The following is a 23,182-nucleotide window of genomic DNA, read 5'->3' as shown; positions in this document are numbered from 1 at the left end:
TCCCACACTAAGGATTTATGGTGAAAGTTATTCTAGGAATATAGTGAACAAGAGGAATCCTTTTCATAATTCAGTTTAAACTCCTAGAATTTAATTTATTTTTCTTATCCTATATATGAATAACACATTGTTTTATACAGGTTCTCCCTGTGAAGTTCCATTTACACCTGTAAATGGGGATTTTATATGTACTCAAGATAGCACTGGAGTTAACTGTACGTTAAGTTGTTTGGACGGCTATGATTTCACAGAAGGATCTACTGAGAAGTATTATTGTGCTTACGAAGATGGTATCTGGAAACCACCATATTCCACTGAATGGCCAGACTGTGCTAGTAAGTTTTAATTTTTTTTCAGGACTCCTTTAGTATGTGTGAATATGTGTTTGTCTGCCTGTGTGTATACATTTCTAAGCATTAAAGAGGAATATTGCCTTACTATAGGGATTAGGTTTAGTGAGTGGAAAATGGTGCCATTGAATTCAAAATGTTTGTGGATAAGAGAAATGTTCATCCCTCGATTTAAAATATTAGCCCACCAGAGTCTTTTTATAGATTGGATTGTTACAGGACAAGATTCAGTTTAAGATAAAACCATTTGGACCCTCTCTCTGTTATTTACCAGAACTATCTAAAGAGACTTGTCAGCATGTCGTCCTTGACTTGTAAACTTAAAAGTATAATCTCATAGTCTGCAGAAGAACTAACATTTAAAATAAAAGCCAACATATGTGCTAGAATGAGAGATCAGTCACATGTTCTTTAGGTCTGATTTATATTTAGAGCTATTCTATAATTTTTATATATGGATTTAAAAAAAGAATTCAATATCTTCATCTAGTGTAAATAATATTATTTGGAGTGAATTTTTGATCCAATACCATATGTGGAGTTTATATATACACAACATCCTGGGGAAAAAGTAAAGCCCATTTACTTTCCCCAAATTTTGGAATTAGCTAGAAGCAGTATCACTTGCCTCTATCACAATATCAGACAGAATATCAGTAGAATTTTAATGTTGATACTACCAGGAGGCTTTATTTCTGAATGTTTTGAGACATCTTGCAGAGTCTAACCATACAAGCTTCTGATCCAAGGAGAATTTGTCCCTGTGAAATCACACTTTTAAGAAATATAATTTCACATAATATTCAGAAATTTTTAAATGTCTATTGGTTGAAAATATAACAAACATATGTTACAAATTTATATAAATGTAAAACATAATATCTTTGATGCAGCCATGATTTTTCCCAGGAATACAATGAAAACAATTTTTATATATCTTGTTTTTCTCAAGCACTCACTTTTTCATATGGTTGGAAGGTAAAGAATAATTCATCAAAGTGAATTTATCACCGGGGAACTGGGTACAGTACTTGCTTGGCTCGAACTTGATTTATTATGATTAATTAATACTAGAAACTTTCCATAATGACAATTGTTTTTATAACAATCCCACAAATCTGTTAGAGTTACAGTTATTACATGGAAAGTTAAAATTTTGTTTTCAAAACACTAACCAACTGAAATTGTTTTTTTCAACATTTTCCAGTAAAGCGTTTTGCAAATCATGGGTTCAAGTCCTTTGAGATGCTGTACAAAGCCACTCGTTGTGATGACACCGATCTGTTAAAGAAGTTTTCTGAAGCATTTGAAACAACTTTGGGGAAAATGGTATGTCAGTAGTATTCCACTATGGTTTGTCATTTTTAAAGGATGCCGTTGAGCTTTTCATGGCCACTCTGAGTCACCTGCAACAGAAACTGCTTATCCTGATGATTTCCCTCTTCTTTGTGATCCAGACTTGCTCCTAATATTTAGAAGTAGTCATAGGTTTTGGACTTCTGGAGTGAATTATAAGTAAATCTGTATTTAAACATTTGGAATTTTTTGAAACACTCTGAGTCAAAAAGTCAGAGAAGCTTAGGGTCCACGTGATTTGAGAATGTCTGCTTTATTATTTAAAGTATGACAAACATGCTATTATAGACTGTGTTTCTTTTGTGATGAGGGAATCGAACATTTAATGGGTTTCATTTTTCATGCATTTTTGTTTAGGACTCTTTCACTTATTATGGAAAAGCAAAACAGTGTATATAACTGTGTTGAGCATTTTGAAGGCCTGAAACATGTCAAATACATATTTTATCCTAACAGAGTGGATAGCTTAGATTTTGGATACATTCTGGAAGTAGATTTAGTAGTCATAGTAGATTTGATGTAGTGTGTGAGAGAAAGAGAGGAGTCAAGAAGGTCGGCACACAGGAACATAGATGCGGGAGTGGTACACATGGTGCTGAAAGTGTGTGGAAGGATCTTTTCTGACTTCTATGTTCTCAGTGGAAAAAAGATGCAGAACGATCAGCTGAGAGTAACAATGGGGAATAGTTGTTGGAGGTTTGAGAAGAGAGAAGATGATATAAAATAATTTTCTAGGAGAACACAATTGAATATGCTAGAGAAATCTAGTAGGATTGACAGTAAGCAGGGTTGTGTTTTCCCTCAAGCTATAATGGACCATGTGAGTGCAAGTGTGGAGAAAAGCAATTAATTAAACCGGGGTTAAATTCTCTAGCCAAACAAATTGAGGAAGGTACATGAAAGGGAGCAGCAATTCATGACGATGGACCATGGAATCTAAGATGGGTAAATAAGGAAATGAAGACAGCAGGGACTGAGGGACAGTGAAGAGGTAGTAGGGTCAATGGTTTATAAAGTCTGACAAAGTCAAAGAATTGTTGGATTCCTGGGAGTAGAAGAGGGTGCGATTACTGGTAATGATGAGGTCTAAGGCTACGACCATGAGAGTGTGTGACAAAATAAGCCTAAAAGACAGGAGAAGAGGAAAAAGAAGTGAGAAGCCAAAATGATGGAAGGATTAGCTAGGTGGATATAGAAATCACCAAGAATTATAACAGGGACAGTTTCTAAATGTTCTTGGAATGGGGGAGGGTGATCAGAATGGGGAAAGGCTGCAGATGACGACCACAGGAGGGGCATACTGATGTGTGGTATACTGACGGCATAAGTTTCAGCACTGTGAGGCACGAGAAGATGCATGATCAGAAAACAGCAATGGCGAGGAACGAGGACCCACAGTTGAGAAAAACTAGAAAGTCAGGTTTCATTGAGAGCAAAGATGAAGGGAACATAAAAAAAGGAAGTACAAAACTCATAGACACAGACAACAGTTTAGTGGTTACAAAAGGGTAACAGGGGAGGGGTGGTGGAAGAAGGTAAAAGTGGTCAAATATATGGTGATGGACGGAGAACTGACTCTGGGTGATGAACACACAATGTGATACATAGATGATGTAATACAGAATTGTACACTTGAAGCCTGTGTAATTTTACTAACCATTGTCACCCCAATAAATTTAATGGAAAAAACTGGAAAAAAATAATAGGAGAATTGCTGATTACTGACGGTGAGTTTCAGAAGGCATAGAGGAAGAGTTTGAGGATTTGGAGAGGGATGGGAGATAGTCAGAGAAAAGGGACCTCAAGAGCCATATGGGGTAAAAGTTCAGAGATAAGAGATACCCCAGGAGTCCTGCGCTTCTTGTGGTAAGTGACATAAACAAAGAGGCATGCGACTAATCCTGGTGGTTCGCAGGCAGTTGGAGGAGGGAGGGAAAAGGGTAGAAGAGGGTCAGGAGCCTTTTTCAGGAACAAGCAGAGCTTAGAGCCGTGTCTTCCTTCCTGCTGATGGAGATGTGAAGCTCAGGATTGCAAAGGACTTATCCAAAGCACCCAGAGATGTGAATGGTATTTTATCCTCCTCATTGTGTTTTATTTGCAGGTCCCCTCATTTTGCAGTAACGCTGACGACATTGACTGCAGACTGGAGGACCTGACCAAGAAATATTGCCTTGAATATAATTATGACTATGAAAATGGCTTTGCAATTGGTAATGAAACCATTTAGTGTTGGTAGTTTGCAAGACTGATCTGCAGGATAAGAATTCCAGAAAAGTGGGGCAAACTAGAAAAATGAACTTCTATTCAATTATTCATCAAGTTATTTTTTGATGACTGGATAATTTGATACTGTGCTTAATGATTTTCGTGGATATATTAAATTTGGGTTATCAAATAAATTATTTCCAACTATTAGCCAAAACTCTTCAGGATGATAAAAACTAAGAAAACTAAGTGACATTCAAATATTGGTATGATGCCTTAGAAGGGAAGAGTAATGAAGTTCTAATAACATTTTTCATATGGCATTCAATATGAATTGCAGTTAAGCCACTAATTTAAAACGTTACACAAGTAAAAATTCAGATTCCTCATCCAGAATATGTTAAGATTCAATCTATTCAACTCTAATATACATTCAAGTGGAATTTTGATGTTTTCTTCATGTAGACTCTGAACAGGTTTTTCCTGTTTTTATTATTATTATTATTATTATTGAGATATAATTGGCACATAATTTTTATTAAGGTTATTCCAAAGTATAGTATGTGATTTTTTTTGCCTTTATATATAGCCATTTAGCTTACTGCCTTAATATTTATAGACGATTTCAGTTGTGTCTCTTGATTAGCAAAATCATCGTCCTTTCCAATAATTATACTTCTTATTTTTATTTCATTCTTATAAAACTGTCTAGAATTTCCAGATTAATGTTGTTAAAAAGTAATAGTGATAACAAACTAGTAGCATAGTTAATTTAAGCATATGGATTTTATGATCAACTACTTGGTCCCAGTCCTTCACCATCTACTAGCTGTGTGGTCTTGAGCAATTTATCAAACTACTCTGTGCCTCAGTTTCCTCACTTATAAAATGGGGATATAAGAGTACTGAACTCATGGGGCCATTGAGACTATTAAATGAGTAAGTTCAAGTAAAGTGCTTAAAAAGTTATTTGCGACAACATTAATTCACGTGACAGCAGACTTTCTTTTTGTTTCAGATGCTAATCATTTTGTAATATTTTTAGTGATTTAGCACTAATAGTGATGTTGAGTGTTGCTTCCACTTTTTACATTTTAAAAATATTATTTGTGCATATATGTTTATTGCAAAAATTTGAAAATGCTAAAAGAACAAAGAATGAAATCAAGATAATCCATAATCCCAGAAATAATTCTGTTAATATATTAATACATATAACTGATGTGTGTGTGTGTGTATATATATATATATACATATTATATATACATATATACTCATACTGTGTTGTAAACATGAATTTATAGTTAACATTATATTGACTTTTTATGTTATAAAATATTATACTTCAATACAATTTTAATGCCCCACATGTTATTTCATCAATCAGTTTGCCATAATTTATGTAAACAATTTCCTAGTGGCAGACTTTGGGTTGTTTTTCAATTTTAACTATTATGTTTAACTTATCAGTGAACACATCGGACGTTAAAGTTTTAGACAGAAAAATTTTAAGTGGTATTGGTGGTAGAGTTGACAGTGGCACATCTAGAATAACAATGAATAATTCTGTCACACATGACGCAGGTTTCCCCTCCTAGGTTGTTGAGGTAGGTTGTGAGTGTACAAGGATACACATGGAGGGAGTCAGATGTCATCATAAAGCTTTAGGATAGGTAATATTTGTCATCTAGTAAGGATCCAAATGGCAGTTTTTCAGATTCAGACATGGGCAGGTGGTACAGTGATCCTAAGACATAAGACTTCCTCCTTGAATCTCTCTATACTAGAGAGTCACAAGAGCAGCATAATATTTATAACAACACCTTCACAAATCTTCATGTATGGAAAACAAAAAGCAAATAAATATATTAAAATGTTTTGACCGCAGAAAATCATGTGTTTCAAATTAAAACTGAAATGAAGTGACACTTTTGACCTGTCAGATGAACAAATTCAAACAAGAATCATAATATCCCAAGTTGGCAAGGGTACAGGGAAAAAAATCATACTCATATGTTATATGCAGAAGGCATTTGACAGTATGTATCTAAAGGATTAAAAATACCCAGGCACAGACATTCCACTTCTAAGAATATTTTTCAAGATAAAAATCATGCTAATGTCAAAGATATACCACATTTCATAAATTCTAAGATGTACGTTTTTCACTTGGACATTTCTGAAACTGGCGCATATCTTCTTATCAATGATGTCTTACATTTCATGAAATACTGTATGTAAAAAGATGTTCTAAAATTTTGAAATAACCTACAAGTCTGAAAATAGAAACCTGGCTAGTCTGTGGTATAGCCACAGATGAGAATGTTATGAAACGATTTGACACAGAAATGCCATAATATGTTGCTGAGAAAATTTGATAAAATATTACCAAAGAATATATGCATATATAATCTTATTGTTAAAAGTGTGGTATGTTTATTTTATTCCAGTTATATGTGCATATATATGCATAAATGAATATGTATGTATCTGTATAGTCATAGAAAAAAGTCTTGCCTAAAATGTTATGATAGTTATTTCTATGTTTTGGAATTATAGGTAATTTTTACCTATATAGGTAATTTTTACCTTTTCTCTTTGCTCATCTGAGTTTTTTTCTATAATAGCTATATAATACATGTGGGGAGAAACGTTTGAAGTGAAACACAAAAATATTAATCCCAGCTCATTTTAATGGTCAAAACGATAAATTAAGCAAAAAACCCAAAACCTCTAAAATACAACTTACTAGGTGGACAGGCCTGTATAAGTCGATTTTAATGAACAAAGCACTTAACTAAGCAGCAGCAGTTTGTCCAGACAAATATTCATATCATTTATTGAGGTTTTAGAATGAGTCAACTGTTGACCTAGATTGTCATTCCTCCAACAAACGTATGAGGTAAGAATAATGATCCCAATTTGTAAATGAATTAACTGAGGTTCAGAGGGATGGAAGTCCCTTGAGACTAAGATTGTACAGCCACACATCATACATCAGTGAAACCACAATCTGAATCCATGTAGTTGATCACAGTGATATCAAAGGCACCCAAAGAAACACACATATCTGTTGCCTCCAGCACAGTTGCATTATACCTATAAATATTTAATTACATGCTGCCTTCCGAAATTATGCAGAGATCCTGAATAATCTTCACAAAAGGAATCTATTTATGTGCGTTGTTTATAAAGCTGATATTAAAAAAAAAAGAATGGAGCACACCCTAGTGCGAAATAGGAATTTATTAAAATTCTGCACCCACCTGCAATTTACTTCTAAGATAATTAATATTAAGTCAAAGAGAGAATGGTTCAAATGCCTACATAGTTCCATAGAGACTTTCCTTTCTGCTTTTAATGAAATTCATTGGTAATCGAAACTTAATATGAAATGCCTAAAAAGTACAAGTGTCTGGCTATAGACGAAACCCTGTATGCGGTACATTATGGGCAATTTAAGCAATGGTCAAAGGCGGTTTGACTTGTGACTTAACATTAGAAACTAAACGCCGATAAAGATGGAACTGGAGAATCATTTGTTTCAATGCTCCACATGTCCAGGCCCAGGAGGTTGGGGTGCAGCTAATAGGCTGGATTACTCTTACGACGACTTCTTGGACACTGTGCAAGAAACATCCACGGGTGCCGGCAAAGCCAGATCTTCACGGGTGAAAAGAACTACCCCATTAACTGACCACAAAATTAAGTTAATTTTTAACATCACAGGTAAGGCCAAACAGTCTATTGGGGGGGGGGGTAGGGGGGAGTGAAATTCTTGGTTGGAAATGTAGTTTTTGAATCTTCCATTTGTATCATTACCAGGACATAACCCTGGTACTGAAAAGTTAGGGAGAGCACACTCACAAAAGTCTCGTTGTTTTTTGCAGTTTAATATCACAGGTGCATTTTATGGTTCTGACAGTAGTAAGCACCCTGCTTGGTTCTCATCTTGGCATGATGAACTAAGGCACGCTTTTAAAAGGCAAGAATTTACAGGAATTTAGATGTTATAATAAAGGACTCCACAAAAAGTAATGAGGATCCAGCATATGAGAGAAGGATTAAAACAAAATCCGTTGTTAATCTTGTCTATGTACTAGTTGCTTAGTAAGTAATGGTTGACTTTGAGTTTATTTTTCTAGGAAGGTTTTTTTTTTTTTTTTGCTTTTTTGTATGGTAATTTTTTTATTAGTTTCAGGTGTACAAAACAATGTAATAGACATTTACACCCCTCACAAAGTGATAACCCCCATCTACTACCCATCTGACACTGTACTTAGCTATTACAGAACCATTGACTCTATTTCCTATGCTATACTCCACATCCTGTGAATATATATATATATATATATATATATATATATATATATATATTTAATTATAGTGTTATAGTTGACATTCAATGTTATTCTACTTCAGCGTCAGGTGTATAGCACAGTGATCAGGCATCTACACAGTCTATGAAGTGATCCCTCGATCTTGGAAGGTTTTTAATGTGCCATTTCTTTTTGGTAAAAACCTAACTACAAATGACTTTCTGAAACGCCATGCTTTATGTTTTATTTTGTTTTGTTTTTATCTCAGCTAGTGTGCCATTACCTGATGAAAGAAATGATTCCCTTGAATTGGAAAATCAGCAACGACTCATTAAGACTCTGGAAACTATCACAAATCAGCTGAAAAGGACCTTCACTGAAGATCCCATGTATACCTTTCAGCTTGCATCTGAAATTCTTGTAGCCGACAGCAATTCTTTAGAAACGGAAAGGGCTCTTCTCTTCTGCAGACCAGGCTCGGTACTCAGAGGGCGTATGTGTGGTAAGACTTTTCCCTGCAATCAAAGGTATTTGATTATTAGGTTAAATGGGAAGGGAAGAGCCATTTTACAACTATAATGGGATATTGGTGTGAAACATACATTTTGCTATTGTTGTGTGGTCAGGACAAGAAAACTATATTAGGTGAGGGATTTAAATCTTTGTTTTATTTATGGATCTTTAGACTTCACAGCTTTCAACAGCAGCTCCAATAATAACTAATACTTTTTGATCACTTCTGTATGCTGGCTGAGCACATCTCATGCTTAGTCCTGTTTACCAACTGTATGAGGTACCAGTATGATTAAGTACCTTTTGCAGATGAGAAAAATGAAGCCAGAGAGGCTAAGAACTCACCCAGTAAGTCTAAACCCATTAAGACAGTAAGCGGTGTCTCTAAGATTCCCATCTAAGCAGCCAACATCAAATTCACATAGCATAGAGTTAACCATTTTAAAGTGTGCAATTCAGTGGTACACTGACAATGTTGTTCCACCATCACCTGTCATAGTTCCCAAACATTTTCATCACCCCTAAAGGAGACCCCGTACCTATGAAGCAGTCACTCCCTATCTCCTTCCCCCGTCCCTTAACCTTTAACCCCTATTCTAGGCTGCCACAATCTGGATCAATTCCAGCCTGTTTCCCAAACAAGTCATCATTTATAGGTAGCAGGATCTCCAGAACCACACTCTGTACACTCACCTGAACCACATGACGTGACTTCTGTTAATCTCTCTGTAGGCATAGGAGCTTGCATCCTGGTCAGAAAACCTTCTTTAGCAATCCTCAGTGCTATGCCCAGAGCTTGGCTGAGTTTTTCATAGTGTGATCAATTCAGCCCAACAAAAGCACATTAAAATTGTCATTCTGAGCTTGCTCTTGTTTCCTCCCCACCTTATGAGTAAAAATAAGGAATCGCCGTGACCAGCGTCTCACATTTTCGGTGTGGTCTTCAGATTACCTGTGTCAGCATCACCTGAAGAACTTGTTGAAATGCATCTTGACTCAGGCCCCATCCCAGAACTAATGCATCTGGCACTTTGGGGGACAGGGCCTTGGAATCTGCATTTTACTAAGTTCCCAGGTAATTCTTACACACTTTAACAGCTCAAAATCACTAAGGTATTAATTTCAAGTGTCTTCTCTGTAAGAATACACTTGCAAGAAGCCTTTCAGTGTGTTTAACGTTCCACGTTGATCTCAGAAATTCCTAATCACTCCATGCCTGGCATATAGTAGACCAAATCTCCAGGAAGGAAGATCCTAAACTTGGCCTGTTTGCTTGCAGCCTTTGGCTCTGAGGATGCCTGGACTTGTCTCCAGTGGGTAGTACATCCTGCAAGCAGAGAAGAGGGTCCACTGAACTCACCTGGTTTAGGTTCACACCACCTTTGCTTGTTTTTTGCTTCTAGAAATGATGCCATAATGGACTAGCAGTTTTATAAGGAAACATTCAGAGCGACAGCTAAGAACCCATTTTTAATATTTCAAAGTCTCAAATTAACTTAAACATTTATTGTTCTATCCTTTTCTACCAGCAGCCTTTTCTTTGTTAGCTGTGCATTTCTCAGGATGATTTGGTTTATCGTAGCTTTAACCCACTTTAAAGCCTCCATCATATAAACCCGAAGCTTGGTCAACAAGAATTTGCATTTCTTAAAAAGAAACAAGTATCTGCTACTGTTGGCTTCTAGGAATATATTTCTGGAAGGTTTATCTCATGAGTAAACGTCTGGCAGAAAATTTAACCCATAAACAGTAGTATCTGGAAGCAGGCACCATGACTTTCACGCCTTAGGAGAAAAGAACCCAAGTGTGTTCCATTCCTGTTGTTTAGTGTATTCAGTGTTTCCTGTTTGTTTTTTCCTCAGTGAATTGCCCTTTGGGAACCTATTATTCTTTGCAGCATTCTGCCTGTGAAAGCTGCTTGGTGGCCTCCTATCAAGATGAAGAAGGGCAACTTGAGTGCAAACTTTGTCCAAATGGGACTTACACCGAGTATCTCCATTCGAGAAGCATCTCAGAATGTAAAGGTAGAGGCCTCCTGCACATTTTGAACAGAGGAAGCCTTTTTGTTTGTCTCCAGTTATGAAATCTAAATGGCAAATAGGGTTAAATAACGGCGTTACCAAAAGCAATTGCATTAATTTAGTTTTTCTTTCTTTTAATTATAAAATATTACCTGAATGTCTCCCACTTTAAAGAAGTCCTAGGCACATGTCTCTTTCCTTTTGGAACATTCTGTTGCTCTAAGTCAAGCACCACTGTCAATAATTCCAATCGACATTCATCAATTCGCCTGTACTTTTTTATTGAAACTCACTTTAATGGGTAGAAAGGACTTTCATAACACTTAGCATTGGGTTGCTTCTTGTTGGAATAATATTTGATTTTGTGGGATCAACTCTCCATTTACTTGGAAATTAACAATAACTACTGATACATATGCATGTGTTTTTGCTACCAAAATATTCAATATTGTCAAAATATTTTATTGTTATTCTCAATGAATATTCCTGATGGAAGCATTTTCTATCATAATTGAAGTAACAGTATGACACACCTAAAAGAAGGAATTTCACAATTGTGCCTCCTTGCTGTTGTTGCAAATGCTGGCATGGATGTGTAACGGCAAATCGGAACTCGTAGCAGCGCTGGGTGATTGGCAGCGCACAAAAACTGTTAGCAATGCTGGCGGTGAGAGTCATTTAGAAGCCAAGGGCAACAGGAAAAGACAGCACACTTGGAGTCAGGGAACCTGGCCCTCGTCCTCCTCTATTACAAAACCATTGCAATGAATTTTAGAAAGTTGCTTAGTTCACCTCTTTGGGCCTGGTGCTAAGATTATCTTTTTTTCCTCCTCCGCCGGCCCTCGACTGAAATGGTGTCTGTAGGTAGAAAGAGGTAGGAGGGCCCGTTTTCATTGACCGCCACAAAGGTGCCAGCTTCGTGATGAGGCTCTAGCTCAGTTTGGGGTTTTGTTTCCGTCACCCAAGAGCACAGGGTACAAGCTGAGAACTTCTACAAGAACAAGTCCCCCCGTGCACAACTTGTTCTTATGATAGTGACTTTCGGAGATGCAGATTTTTAACCTCACTCAGAAACTATTTATTGATACTTTCTGTGTGCCAAAAACTGTGTTGGGTAATAACCGAAGTAACTGGAAATGAGTCTAAAACTTACTAGTATACCGAAGCATGGGGAAGTCTAAAATACGACATGTATGTTGGAGTTCTTCAGGTCCTTCATTCTGTCCTAGATAAATTAAAATGCAGAAAACCCTATCCTACGCAGTGCTAATTTTGTACAGCTTCATGTCATCATTATTAACCATGTTACTTTTTTTCTTTATAGCTCAGTGTAAACAAGGCACCTACTCATCAAATGGGCTTGAGACTTGTGAATCGTGTCCACTGGGCAGTTATCAGCCAGAATTTGGTGCCAGGAGCTGCCTCTCGTGTCCAGAAAACACTTCGACTGTAAAAAGAGGAGCCGTGGACATTTCTGCTTGTGGAGGTTATCTGAGCCTTAGCCATTGATATTTCTTCAAATCTACTAGGTTCTGTGCATGGAGGAGTGGAATATTTTCAGCAAAACCATATGTCTACTGTATGCAAAGAATGTAAATAACTGTCTCTTCATAGAGTGTTTCCTTTTATTCAGCCAGCCAGTACTGAAGTATAAACACCCGCAATGTAAACACTGTGCTATGCTGTTAGGAACACAAAGAAGTAAAAGACTAGGTCTCAACAGTAATAAGCACGTGGCTTCGTGAGATGGCAGAAATCCATCTCAACTAGGGACTCTGTTTCCCCATTTATAAAATGAGGTCCTGCTAATGTTCCTTGAAATTCTAAAAATACGTTCTTTGAATTACGACATTTCATTCCCTGCAATTTGAACATTTTCACCAGTGGTTATCCACTCTGACTGCACATTAGAATCATCCGCACATTTGTATCAAGTATTTTAAAAATACTGAAGCCCAATCTCCACCCCCAGGCATTCTGATTTCACTTGTCTGGTTTTCTTTTTAAGTTACCTCCCCAAGGTGATTTGAAAGTAACAGGAAAAGTTGAGTAGACTAATTTTGGTTCTCAGAGGTCAGCATGTAGGGCTTGTTAAAACACAGTTTTTAATTCAGCAGATCTGGTGTAGGGCCTGAGAATTTGCATTTCTAACCAGTTTTGAAGTGAAGCTGATCCTACTTGGTCCAGAGACAGCATGTTGAGAACCTCTGGTTTAAATATAAATAAAGAGATTAGAGTTCCAATCTTCAGATAGTTCTAACATTTCTACCAAGTACAGATTTCCAGCAGGGTAAAAACTGAAAGACATACACAAAAATAAAAAGTGAACATTTAGAATGACAATGAAACTAGGAATGAAGTCGAGGTCAGCCTATTACCAAAAATTCCAAAAAAAAAAACGCAACTACTTTGCAAAATCAATGGAACTGAATTATAAATAAAAAGTTGTTAGCCTCCCTCTGCTACTGAGAACAGAACAAGCACTCCTGGCTGAAAGATGACGTTTCAAAAAAATGTGTATCTTCCTCATTCTCTATCCTTTATTTAAAAATCTAAGGTCTATGGCAATCTAAAAATTAAAAAGCCATTCTCTTATTGAATGAGTTATGGTTTTAAGAAGTCAACCTGCTGGTTCCCCATTTCTATCAAGCTACACATACACACACGCACACGCACATGTGTTTACCCCTCTCACTCTCATTATATGCCAGTCATATGTACATCTTTGTTTAATTAGAGACAGATGCCTGGAAAACAACTGCTTAGTACCTTTGAGTGTAGTAGTAGGCCAGAGTAGTGCCTAGCATTGCATCTTGGGAGATGTAGTCCTTATAAGTTGAGTGCTAAGGGAAAACGTGCTATGCTTTATAGGTTGTATATACTCCATCTGTTAAAATTATCTCAATCTAGTGGATAACAGTAGGTGAAAGTCCGTTAGACCTAAGGAATTGCCTGAGGAGTATTCATCAACCTAATGTTTCACTGAAGAGTTCAGAATTTAACTAGGACCTAATTGAAACTCGTAAACCATGTCTGTTATGTAATACCAGTTTTGGATTTTTTTTTTCTTATTAAAAGTCAAACAAAGCTTCACATTATGGTTGAAATAGATCTGTTAGAGACTTTTATTTTGTCAGTATACAAACTAATTTGGGAGAAAGTCTGCAGTAAAAAATTCTCTCTCTCTCTCTTTCTCCCTCCCTCCAACCACAAAAGCAACTAGCATTTTTACAGTGAAACAAGTTCTTACTTGACAAATTTATTTTTTCCTTTAGCTTTCCAACTACGCCTTGGGGTTTGTCTAATATCAAATTATTGCAATTAAGCAATTATAATTCCCAGAAAGTCTCCAAACTTCTGGTAACTGCCTATTTCTCCTAATATTCCTAGCGCAAGTTTAACCACATTCTGCTTGTCATGAGCAAGAATTGGGAATAACAGAACCCAACACTCTTCCCTGTGGTGCTAGATAAACACCATTTTATCCTAAACTTAAATTTGTGTGAGTTCTAAAACGACCCCTTACATATTTTTTCTTAGTTTTCAATACACTTTCTTTCTCTCTCTCTCTCATTCTTTGTTTTCTGTATTGATTTATTTTTATGGACATGTTGTACAGTTTACCTTATTTTTTTGTAAGATACTGCTTTTTGCATCCTTTAGCATGTTGAACTTAAAATGTCATTACTCAATATAGCAATTATATTTAAGTAACAATATTTGCGTAACTATGTTAAAGTAATAGTATATGCTTTATACATTTCATCTTTTACTACTACTTAAACTATTAAATATTCTTGGGTCTGTGGTTACAAGCCTGAAATTTACTTTAACGATGATTTTTATCTGAATAAGTCCCACATATGATTTTTTGGTGATGGTGTTGTTTACATATGGTCCCATAGGGAAACAAAGATTGTTTTGGAACAGGATGACAGCATTTCTTTCCCGGATCCTCTAAGAGGAGACTCAGAATGAGTCTTTGACCTCTGACTTTGTCTTAGGAAACCCATTTGAAAGGCAAAATCTACTTAGCTTGAGGGCTGTGTGTGTTGTCTTGAACACTGTCAGGGAACAGACACGTGGGATTACATTTTGCCCTGGTCATTTCAGTGCTCTATTTTTAATTCTATTTTAATATCAGTTTTGGCATACTTAGATTTCTCCCTCTCTCTCTCTGTCTCTCTCTCTTTTTCTCTCTCTCTTTTTCTCTCTCTCTCTACAATAGAAGAGGTGAGAAGATTTTGTTCCATTTTCTTGGCACAGAAACCAATTTCTTTGACCAAGATTCAAAATGAAATTTTCTCCCTTCTTTTCTTATGACATTAGTCCATTAGGCGCTGCATGTGTGTGTGTGTGTGCGTGTGTGTGTGTGTGTGTGTGTGTGTGTAATACTGTATTATGTACTAGGTATGCAAATATGTATGTTTATATGTGCATATGTTATACATATGTTCGTGTATGTCTGTTTATGTGTGTATTTACTGCATGTAAATACATTAAATGCTGATTGTCTACTCCTGAAAAGTATATTTCTGATGATAACTGTTTGCCCTTGGAATGAAATTTAAACTAATTTTCACATGGAAATTTATTTTATACTTTCTATGCCAAAAAGCAAAGCATAGACCACAAAACATACTCACTATTTTGAGAAGCTAACTGGTTTATTGACTTTTAATCTTACAGTTTTATTATTATTATTATTATTATTATATTTTAGTATTATTTTTTTTACGTTCTGTCAGTGTGTAAGGGCATAGACTTTTTTCTTTTTGAGAGTAAGGTTGAATTATAAAAATTACATGTAAAAAACAGTTTAATTCATTATACCATCTTGGGTTTTAATGACAAAATTTGTTTTTAGCTTATTATACACACTCATAAATATTCTCTCAAACAGAAGTTTTACATCTTTACCAGTGAAAATTTATGCTTTCAATTAACTACTTTAGTTAGCACTGTTTGGAAGGCACCTTTTCCAAATAGGCAGTCATTTTTGGAAACTTGAGATTCAGAAAACCCATTATAAACTCAACAAATTTATATTCAAGCAAAGCCCATTCTAGAACTCTGAGGTTGTGCAACAATGAGTAGATTAATTTATTCTGGTGAAAAAAGATACTTATAGCTTAAAACTATTCATGAATGTAACATAGCTTAAAATTTTTCATGAATGTAACAAATACAGCCACAAGCAATATTTTTTTTTCTAAATAGGCATTAATATTTATATTTTCTTCCATCTCTTGATTTGACTCTTTTTTGTCAGTTGGGTATGTAAAAAAGCTCTTATGCAAAACATTTGTCTGGCTGTTTCTACTTCAGAACTTTGATCTAAACGTCTTAAGGTTACCACAAATACTTCATTGTTTATTTAATGTTTATTCTCATACCAATGAAAAAGAGATACCATTACTTGGAGTATCCTGCTCCCTTGAGCCTCAAGTGCATCTCTAAATTTTTCAACCACACTGCTAATTATTTCTGTTGTACTAATTTTTATTATCAAGAATTCAAAACCTAAATGAAAAGTATGTTGCTATCCTGAATAGCTACATCCTTACGTTCTCTTCTGTATTTAATTTTATGCAGACAAGTCTTAATGGTTTTAGTAGTTTTCTGTTTATAATGGCTTCAGGGCTCACACAAATGATACCAGTTCACACAAGGAAAGAATACACTCCACATGAATTCATGTTTGGGTTACGGTCAAAAACCCCAACCCAAGGAATTAGTCATGGGCAGTCTATGCCGTTGTTCCTCTACCAAATGCAACTGAAATGTATTGAAGAAAATCCACGCTCATGTTACATTTGAGACTATTGTCTTATTTGGTTAATAGTCCACCATTGATTGGCGAGAGAATTTCAGATTTGGTTAAATAACAATATTCAAATTTTTATTCAGTGTCATTTACAGAAAACATGTCTAACACAAAATGACATTAAATTTTAAAATAAAAGGAAAGACCTCCTTCACACCCAATAAGTAAAAGATAACTATACAGGAGAAATAAAAATTTCTGATAGACATTTTTTAAAAGCAACTTCATTTATCTTCAAAATGCAAATTAAAATAACAGTGCAATTCCATTTTTACCTTCAAACGAGAAAAATTTTAATGATCGTCAATGCTGATGAGCATGTAGTAAGAACATTTTCGTAAACTCATGGAACTGTAAATTGGAACTACTTGTTTTAGTGATTTGGCATTGTATATTAATGGCTTTAAATTTTCATATCTTTAGCTCTCTCTATTCAACTACTCAAATTCAACTTTTATCCCAAGGAACTAATCGGAGCTCTACATAAAATTTATGTCGAAAACTTTGTGTCAGCATTATTTATAATAGCAAACAAATGGAATCAACCTAAATGTCCAATAGTAGCAGAAATGTTAGTTCAATCGTGATCTGTCAATGGGATGTAATGTTTTTCATTTATTCAAAATACTGTTATTTGATAACTTGGAGAATGATTTGGGAAATGCTTATAATAAAATGTTCAGTAGAAAAATTAGAATACAATATTATGTGGCCAGTTCTAACTTTATTGAGTTAATGTGTGTTGTTAGACTGGAAGGAAAAACACATTTTTTCTGGGTGATAAATGATCTGGGTATTAAATCTGGCAAGAGAAAATATTAGCAATTCAGTGGCTTTCTTACAATGAAAGGTTAACACATTTCTTTTAATTGTAGGCTGTGTTGCTTTAATGCACAAATGGTTTGTTTTTACCTTTGCAGTACCTTGTCCAGTAGGAGAATTCTCTCGTTCTGGATTAATGCCCTGTTATCCATGTCCTCGAGACTACTACCAACCCAATTCAGGGAAGTCCTTCTGCTTAGCTTGTCCCTTTTACGGAACTACAACCTTCACTGGTGCCAGATCCATCACAGATTGTTCCAGTAAGATGACATATTTTATTTCTACATAATCCTGTGTTAAAGATTTTTGCTTTTCTCTGTGGTAGCTTCAATTCTGACTATTAATATTATCAGTGGATTTGGGTATCTAGTCTTGTTAAATTGTCCTTTTGATGGCTTCTTAATGACAGTGACTCAAAGATTCTTAATTTGGGAATATTGAACTCAGTAACTTCCAATTTCTTTCTGAGAGTCTAGAAATTAACGATGTAACCCCATCCATCTCTGTCTTTTTTTTTAAAGTCACTAAAATGAAATATATGTGGTTTTGTCTACTGTGAGAACCAGAATTTTGACCATAGTATTTAAATAGAGTCTATGTATTGGCTCTATTTAACACACTAATATGTTTCTCTAATGTTTTCCTGTTAATTTTGTTAGGTTTTAGTTCAACTTTCTCAGCAGCAGAGGAAAGTATAGTGCCCCTTACTTCTCCTGGACATATCCAAACGAAGTATGAAGTCAGTCAGGCAAGTCCATTTTCTATATATAAAATTTTCTCTAGTGGAATGTTTAGGAAACAGTTTGTCATTATACACGTCACACAAAGGAAAACTACCAGAGTTGAAACTGTAAGTAATCAAAACTCATGAATATTATCAATGAATAATTGTATTTACTTGTGACTTCTAATAAGAACTTTCCAAAAATTCAGCATTAGAAGTCTAAGTACCAAAAGTGGGAATTTTTTCCCCCAGAAATGTCTGGCACAGAGAATGTGTAGATGTGGGAATTCACTAATGATTAACTTACCACAACCATAACCCATCATTTGAGTAAGGGCATTTGGATTAGCCAAAGGCCTTTTCTGATTGGCAGGAAGAATTACTCAACTTTCATGAAAATTATTTTAAATTTTTTTGTATGCAAAAAAAAAATCATTTATTGGAGTAAGGTGTGGGTGGGTTTAAAAAATAAGCATAACTCATGAACATAACTAAATTGTTTTCCATTTTTTTTAAATACTAGTTAAGACCAATTATTTTGGTAGATTCAGCCATTACTCTGAATTCGCCTTGCCCAATGTCGTGATAAATTCCTTGGTTTTAAATATTTTTAAGGAGGATAATGAGGTTTTATTTCTTATTTCAACTTCCTACAGCCTTGTCCAAACATACTGACTTGTATGGGCTTCTTAAGTCATATTTGAAACTAAGCCTAGTGGACACAGAAATTTCTAAGAACCTTTAGAGCTGTGACTATCAACCCTGGAGACATATTAGAATCTGCTGGTTGACATTTAAAAATAATGATGCACAGATCTCACTCCCAGAAATTCTGATTTAGCTGGTCTGGGCTGGGGCCCATCCTTAGCATACTTTTAAAACATCTCAAATGGATGCTAGCGTGCAGCCAGCATTTAGAAACACTGCTTGGGTTTACCAGAACATCACTTAAGAACAATATATATCATCTGTGCCCATATATGACAAGCATTAGCATTATACAGGCAGCAGTCCAGTTAGCTGGAGTGAACTCACCTGGAAACAGGAGCCAGCGATCTAAAGTTGCGAACCTTCTAACTCCCTAATCAGGATTCCTTTGGAATGAATAGTGTTTTGTCTCTGAGAGATTTCTTTTCTGCCACTGGCAGGTTTTCCATGAATGCTTCTTAAACCCCTGCCACAATAGTGGAACCTGCCAACAACTTGGGCGTGGTTACGCTTGTCTCTGTCCACCTGGATATACAGGTAACATAGAGGAATGCAAATTTTAATATATTCTTCATATGAAATCATTGTGACTTACGTATTGAACTTTAGAACATTAAAAATAAACCTGTAAGATACATTAGGCCATATCAGTGCACAAAAATTTCGTTGAACAAGGTAAACCAATAGGTGGAGAAAAGTATGCATATCTTACAGTTTTCTTTGCACATTTTAGAGAAACGATAAAAAATTACATTTTCTGTATAAAGCTCACATCATAACTTGCAATTTAAACGAGGATACAGTTCCAGAGACCATGTCCAAGGTTTCGCTCTAACACAAATTAAATGCATGACACTCAACATAGAACAGATTGTTCAGCATAAACATTTTTAAACAAACTCCAGTTTCCCTTATTTGCTTCATACTAGTGGAAGTTCTTGTGAATAGCTGTGATTTGTTGTTTTCTTTCTACTTTTCTAGAAGTTGTGCTTAGAAAAATAATGTGGCTTTGGACTTGATTATGTAGGAATTATCTAAGAATTATGTTTTTATGCAGTTTGCTGTGCATTCCAGTTCTGTCCAGAAACATAATTTTTCGAGAGGAAATGAACTATATCTTAATAATTACAATTTATTTAAAATCCGATTTCTTTTAGAAATTAAGTTTTTACACTTTTTCAAATTTTGTGCAAACAACATGAAATGCTGTTAATGAGAAAAGTGATATTTAAGAGTATTCACCACAAAATAAGCAAAAGCTGGAAAACAAAATATAGCTCCAGGCTGCCAAGAATATTGGCATTCCACTTATTATAAATTGGTCGTGTGTGTGTGTGCACACGTTTCAATTTTTATAAAAATTTTTGGCATCACATGTCATAAGAAATAATGGATTTTGTCCTAGAATTTTGTAAACGAGTGGTGGTTGAGAAAAGGCATAATATAGGATAGTGATTCCCAAATATTAATGTGCATCAGAGTCATCTGGAGGTCTTATTGAAACACAGATTGCTGGACCAATACCCCAGAATTTCTGATTCAGTAGATCTGGGGAAAGTCTAAGAATTTGCATTTTTATCAAGTTCCCAGATGATGCTGATGCTATTGGCCCAGGGGCTACGCTTTGAGACCCCATGGTATAGAGGAAGAACATGGTTTCTGGCAGAGCTAACCCGTAGATACCCTGTGTGCACCCTAGGGAAGAAGCAGTCCCACTCTGGGACACCTGGCATGTGAGTTGAGATCTGTTAGGACATAGCCCCACCCCTACCCTTTAGCAAATGGACCTTGGTAGCAAGTATATTTGACTTGAAATTTTTCACTTTGGAATTAACTAAATTCCTGCCTCCATTTTGTGCTTCTACGTTTCCCTTTTTCCCCCCTACTTCTAAATTGGGATATTTGTTATCTTTTAGGTACCCTTCTAGGGATAGATATCTTAAATCTGTTTAGAAAGAGGCAGTGCCTTTATTAAATACTTAACTAGACAGTAGCACTTAACGAATATTGGTTTTTTTCTTCACCACCACCACTCCATATAAACCCAGATTATTGGGATGCGTACCTTTCAATGATCATGATTCTGTTTCTGTTAACCCCTCTCTTTGATTGTCCTTCAGTATTTCGTTTGCATTTTAGGCTTAAAGTGTGAAATAGACATTAATGAATGCAGCTCACTGCCATGCCTCAACAATGGAATTTGTAAAGACCGAGTTGGGAAATTCCTTTGTGAATGCCCATCTGGTTACACAGGTAAGGGGAAAGTTTCATGTTTTTACAATATAAACCTTGAAATCATGAAAATTTCATTGCTGAAAATCAAAACCACAATGAGATATCACCTCACATGTGTTAGAATGACAGTTACAAAGATAGATAACAGTGTTGGAGAAAATGGAAACCTTGTGCACTGTTGGTGGAAATGCAAATTGGTACAATCACTATGGAAAACAGTATGGAGATTCCTCAAAAAATTAAAACTAGAACTACCAGGTGATCCAGCAATCCCGTTTCTGGGTATTTCTCCAAAGGAAATAAAATCACTATGTCAAAGAGATATCTCAGCTCTGTGATTCACTGCAGCATTATTCATAATAGCTAAGATATAGAAACAATCTAAGTGTATATCAAGGGATGGATGAATAAAGAAAAAATATATATGTGTAATATATTTATATATATTATATATATATCATATATAGTAATATATGTAATGGAATATGTAATGGAATATTAATTAGCCTTTAAAAAAGAAAGAAATCCTGCCATTTGCAGCAACATAGATGAAAGGTTTGGGCATTGTGCTAAGTGGGATAAGTCAGACAAAGGAAGATATACACTATGTGATCGCACTTATGTGTGTAATCTAAAAAAGCCAAACTCATAGAAACAGAGAGTAGAATGATGGTTGCCAAGGGCTGGTGGGTAGAGATATTGAGGATATGTTGTAACTCGTAGATAAGTAAGTCATGTTAAAGACTCAAGAGGTAAACTCAAAAAGGGCGAAAAACTAGCAAACAAATATGGTGATGGAAGGAGAACTGAATCTGGGTGGTGAACACACACAATGTGATATATAAATGATGTATTATAGAAATGTACACTTGAAACCTACATAATTTTACTATCCATTGTCACCCCAATAAATTTGGAAAAAAATTTTTTAAAAACCATGTTAAAAATTTTTAAAACAAAATCATAGCTTCTTAACTGAAAAAAAAGGGTAGATAGTCAGGGTTGTCATTTTCCATTGCATGCTAAAAATGTCACATGTCTTGCTAGAAAATTTTTGCAGTTTGCAGAATGGAAGAAAGCATGTTATTTCAATGTATTTGGCAAAGAGCAGAATTTTTCACAAGCATGCTAGCCATGATTTCCAATTGTTCTGCTCTTACACTTGAACTTGTTTGCAAACGATTAGTCTTAAATGCCTTCCAGGTTTTCTCCAACTCAAATGTTCTATGATTCTTTACAGGTCAGCTATGTGAAGAAAATATAAATGAGTGTCGCTCCAGTCCCTGTTTAAACAAAGGAACTTGCGTTGATGGTTTGGCTGGCTATCACTGCATGTGTGTGAGAGGATACATAGGTAAGATGTTTCCATTCTGCCTGCATTGTCTTAAAGTCCTGTAAAGCACCACAAATTACTGTTTACAACTATTATATATGTTAATTTTCTGATTTTATAAATGTACTATGACTATATAAGAGAGAAAGTCCTTATTTTTAAGGAAATTCTCACTGAAGTATTTGGAGGTGAAAGGGCATCACATCTGCAATTTACTCTAAAATAGTTCAGAAAAAAATATCTTTGTGTGTAGTGTGTATTTGTAAAGAGAGAGAGAAAGAGAGAGAAGAGTTTATATACTAAGACAAACATTCAAGAAGGATCTGGAAATAAATCGTGTAAGATAATATAGCAAAGAGATGTTAAATAATATGGTAAAAAATATATATACTATATAGGTATGTACATATATATAATACATATATTATATATATGTATTATATATATTATATATAATATATATGTGTAAATATATATATTTTATATATATATATATATATATATATATATATATATATATATATAAAATTGATAAAGAGCAAGTCCAAAAAGGAGAAAATGGACAATGAAGGAAAGAGGCAAGGTCAAAGAAACAGAGGAAAATTTTGAACTAAATTTGCTAGTTTTATTGTTTAACATTATCTAAGATGTCTATTACTAATGTTAGTTTCAGAAAGACGTAAGTTAGAAAGAGTATATAATCAAAATGCAGCTCTAAAATGACTTACAAAAGCCAGAGCTCACTAAAGAATGGATCTCAAACCAGTTT

The 23,182-nt window shown here is 35.2% G+C and overlaps 1 protein-coding gene across 1 annotated transcript in view; it reads left to right on the top strand.

Moving 5' to 3' along the window:
* The window catches only part of SVEP1 (sushi, von Willebrand factor type A, EGF and pentraxin domain containing 1), a 145,795-nt gene that overhangs the window by 68,160 nt on the left and 54,453 nt on the right, over positions 1 to 23,182 (top strand). The window contains 12 exon segments of the mRNA XM_033123101.1: positions 141 to 335; positions 1,558 to 1,679; positions 3,808 to 3,916; positions 7,476 to 7,640; positions 8,499 to 8,732; positions 10,606 to 10,767; positions 12,089 to 12,250; positions 17,512 to 17,673; positions 18,073 to 18,161; positions 19,286 to 19,382; positions 20,985 to 21,098; positions 22,321 to 22,434. Of these exon segments, the coding sequence (XP_032978992.1) occupies positions 141 to 335; positions 1,558 to 1,679; positions 3,808 to 3,916; positions 7,476 to 7,640; positions 8,499 to 8,732; positions 10,606 to 10,767; positions 12,089 to 12,250; positions 17,512 to 17,673; positions 18,073 to 18,161; positions 19,286 to 19,382; positions 20,985 to 21,098; positions 22,321 to 22,434 (1,725 nt within the window).

Source organism: Rhinolophus ferrumequinum, chromosome 12 (genome assembly GCF_004115265.2).
Source record: "Rhinolophus ferrumequinum isolate MPI-CBG mRhiFer1 chromosome 12, mRhiFer1_v1.p, whole genome shotgun sequence".
NCBI classification, from domain to species: domain Eukaryota; kingdom Metazoa; phylum Chordata; class Mammalia; order Chiroptera; family Rhinolophidae; genus Rhinolophus; species Rhinolophus ferrumequinum.
The sequence above is the reverse complement of the archived record's forward strand: the minus strand, read 5'-3'. Positions and strand labels throughout refer to the sequence as shown.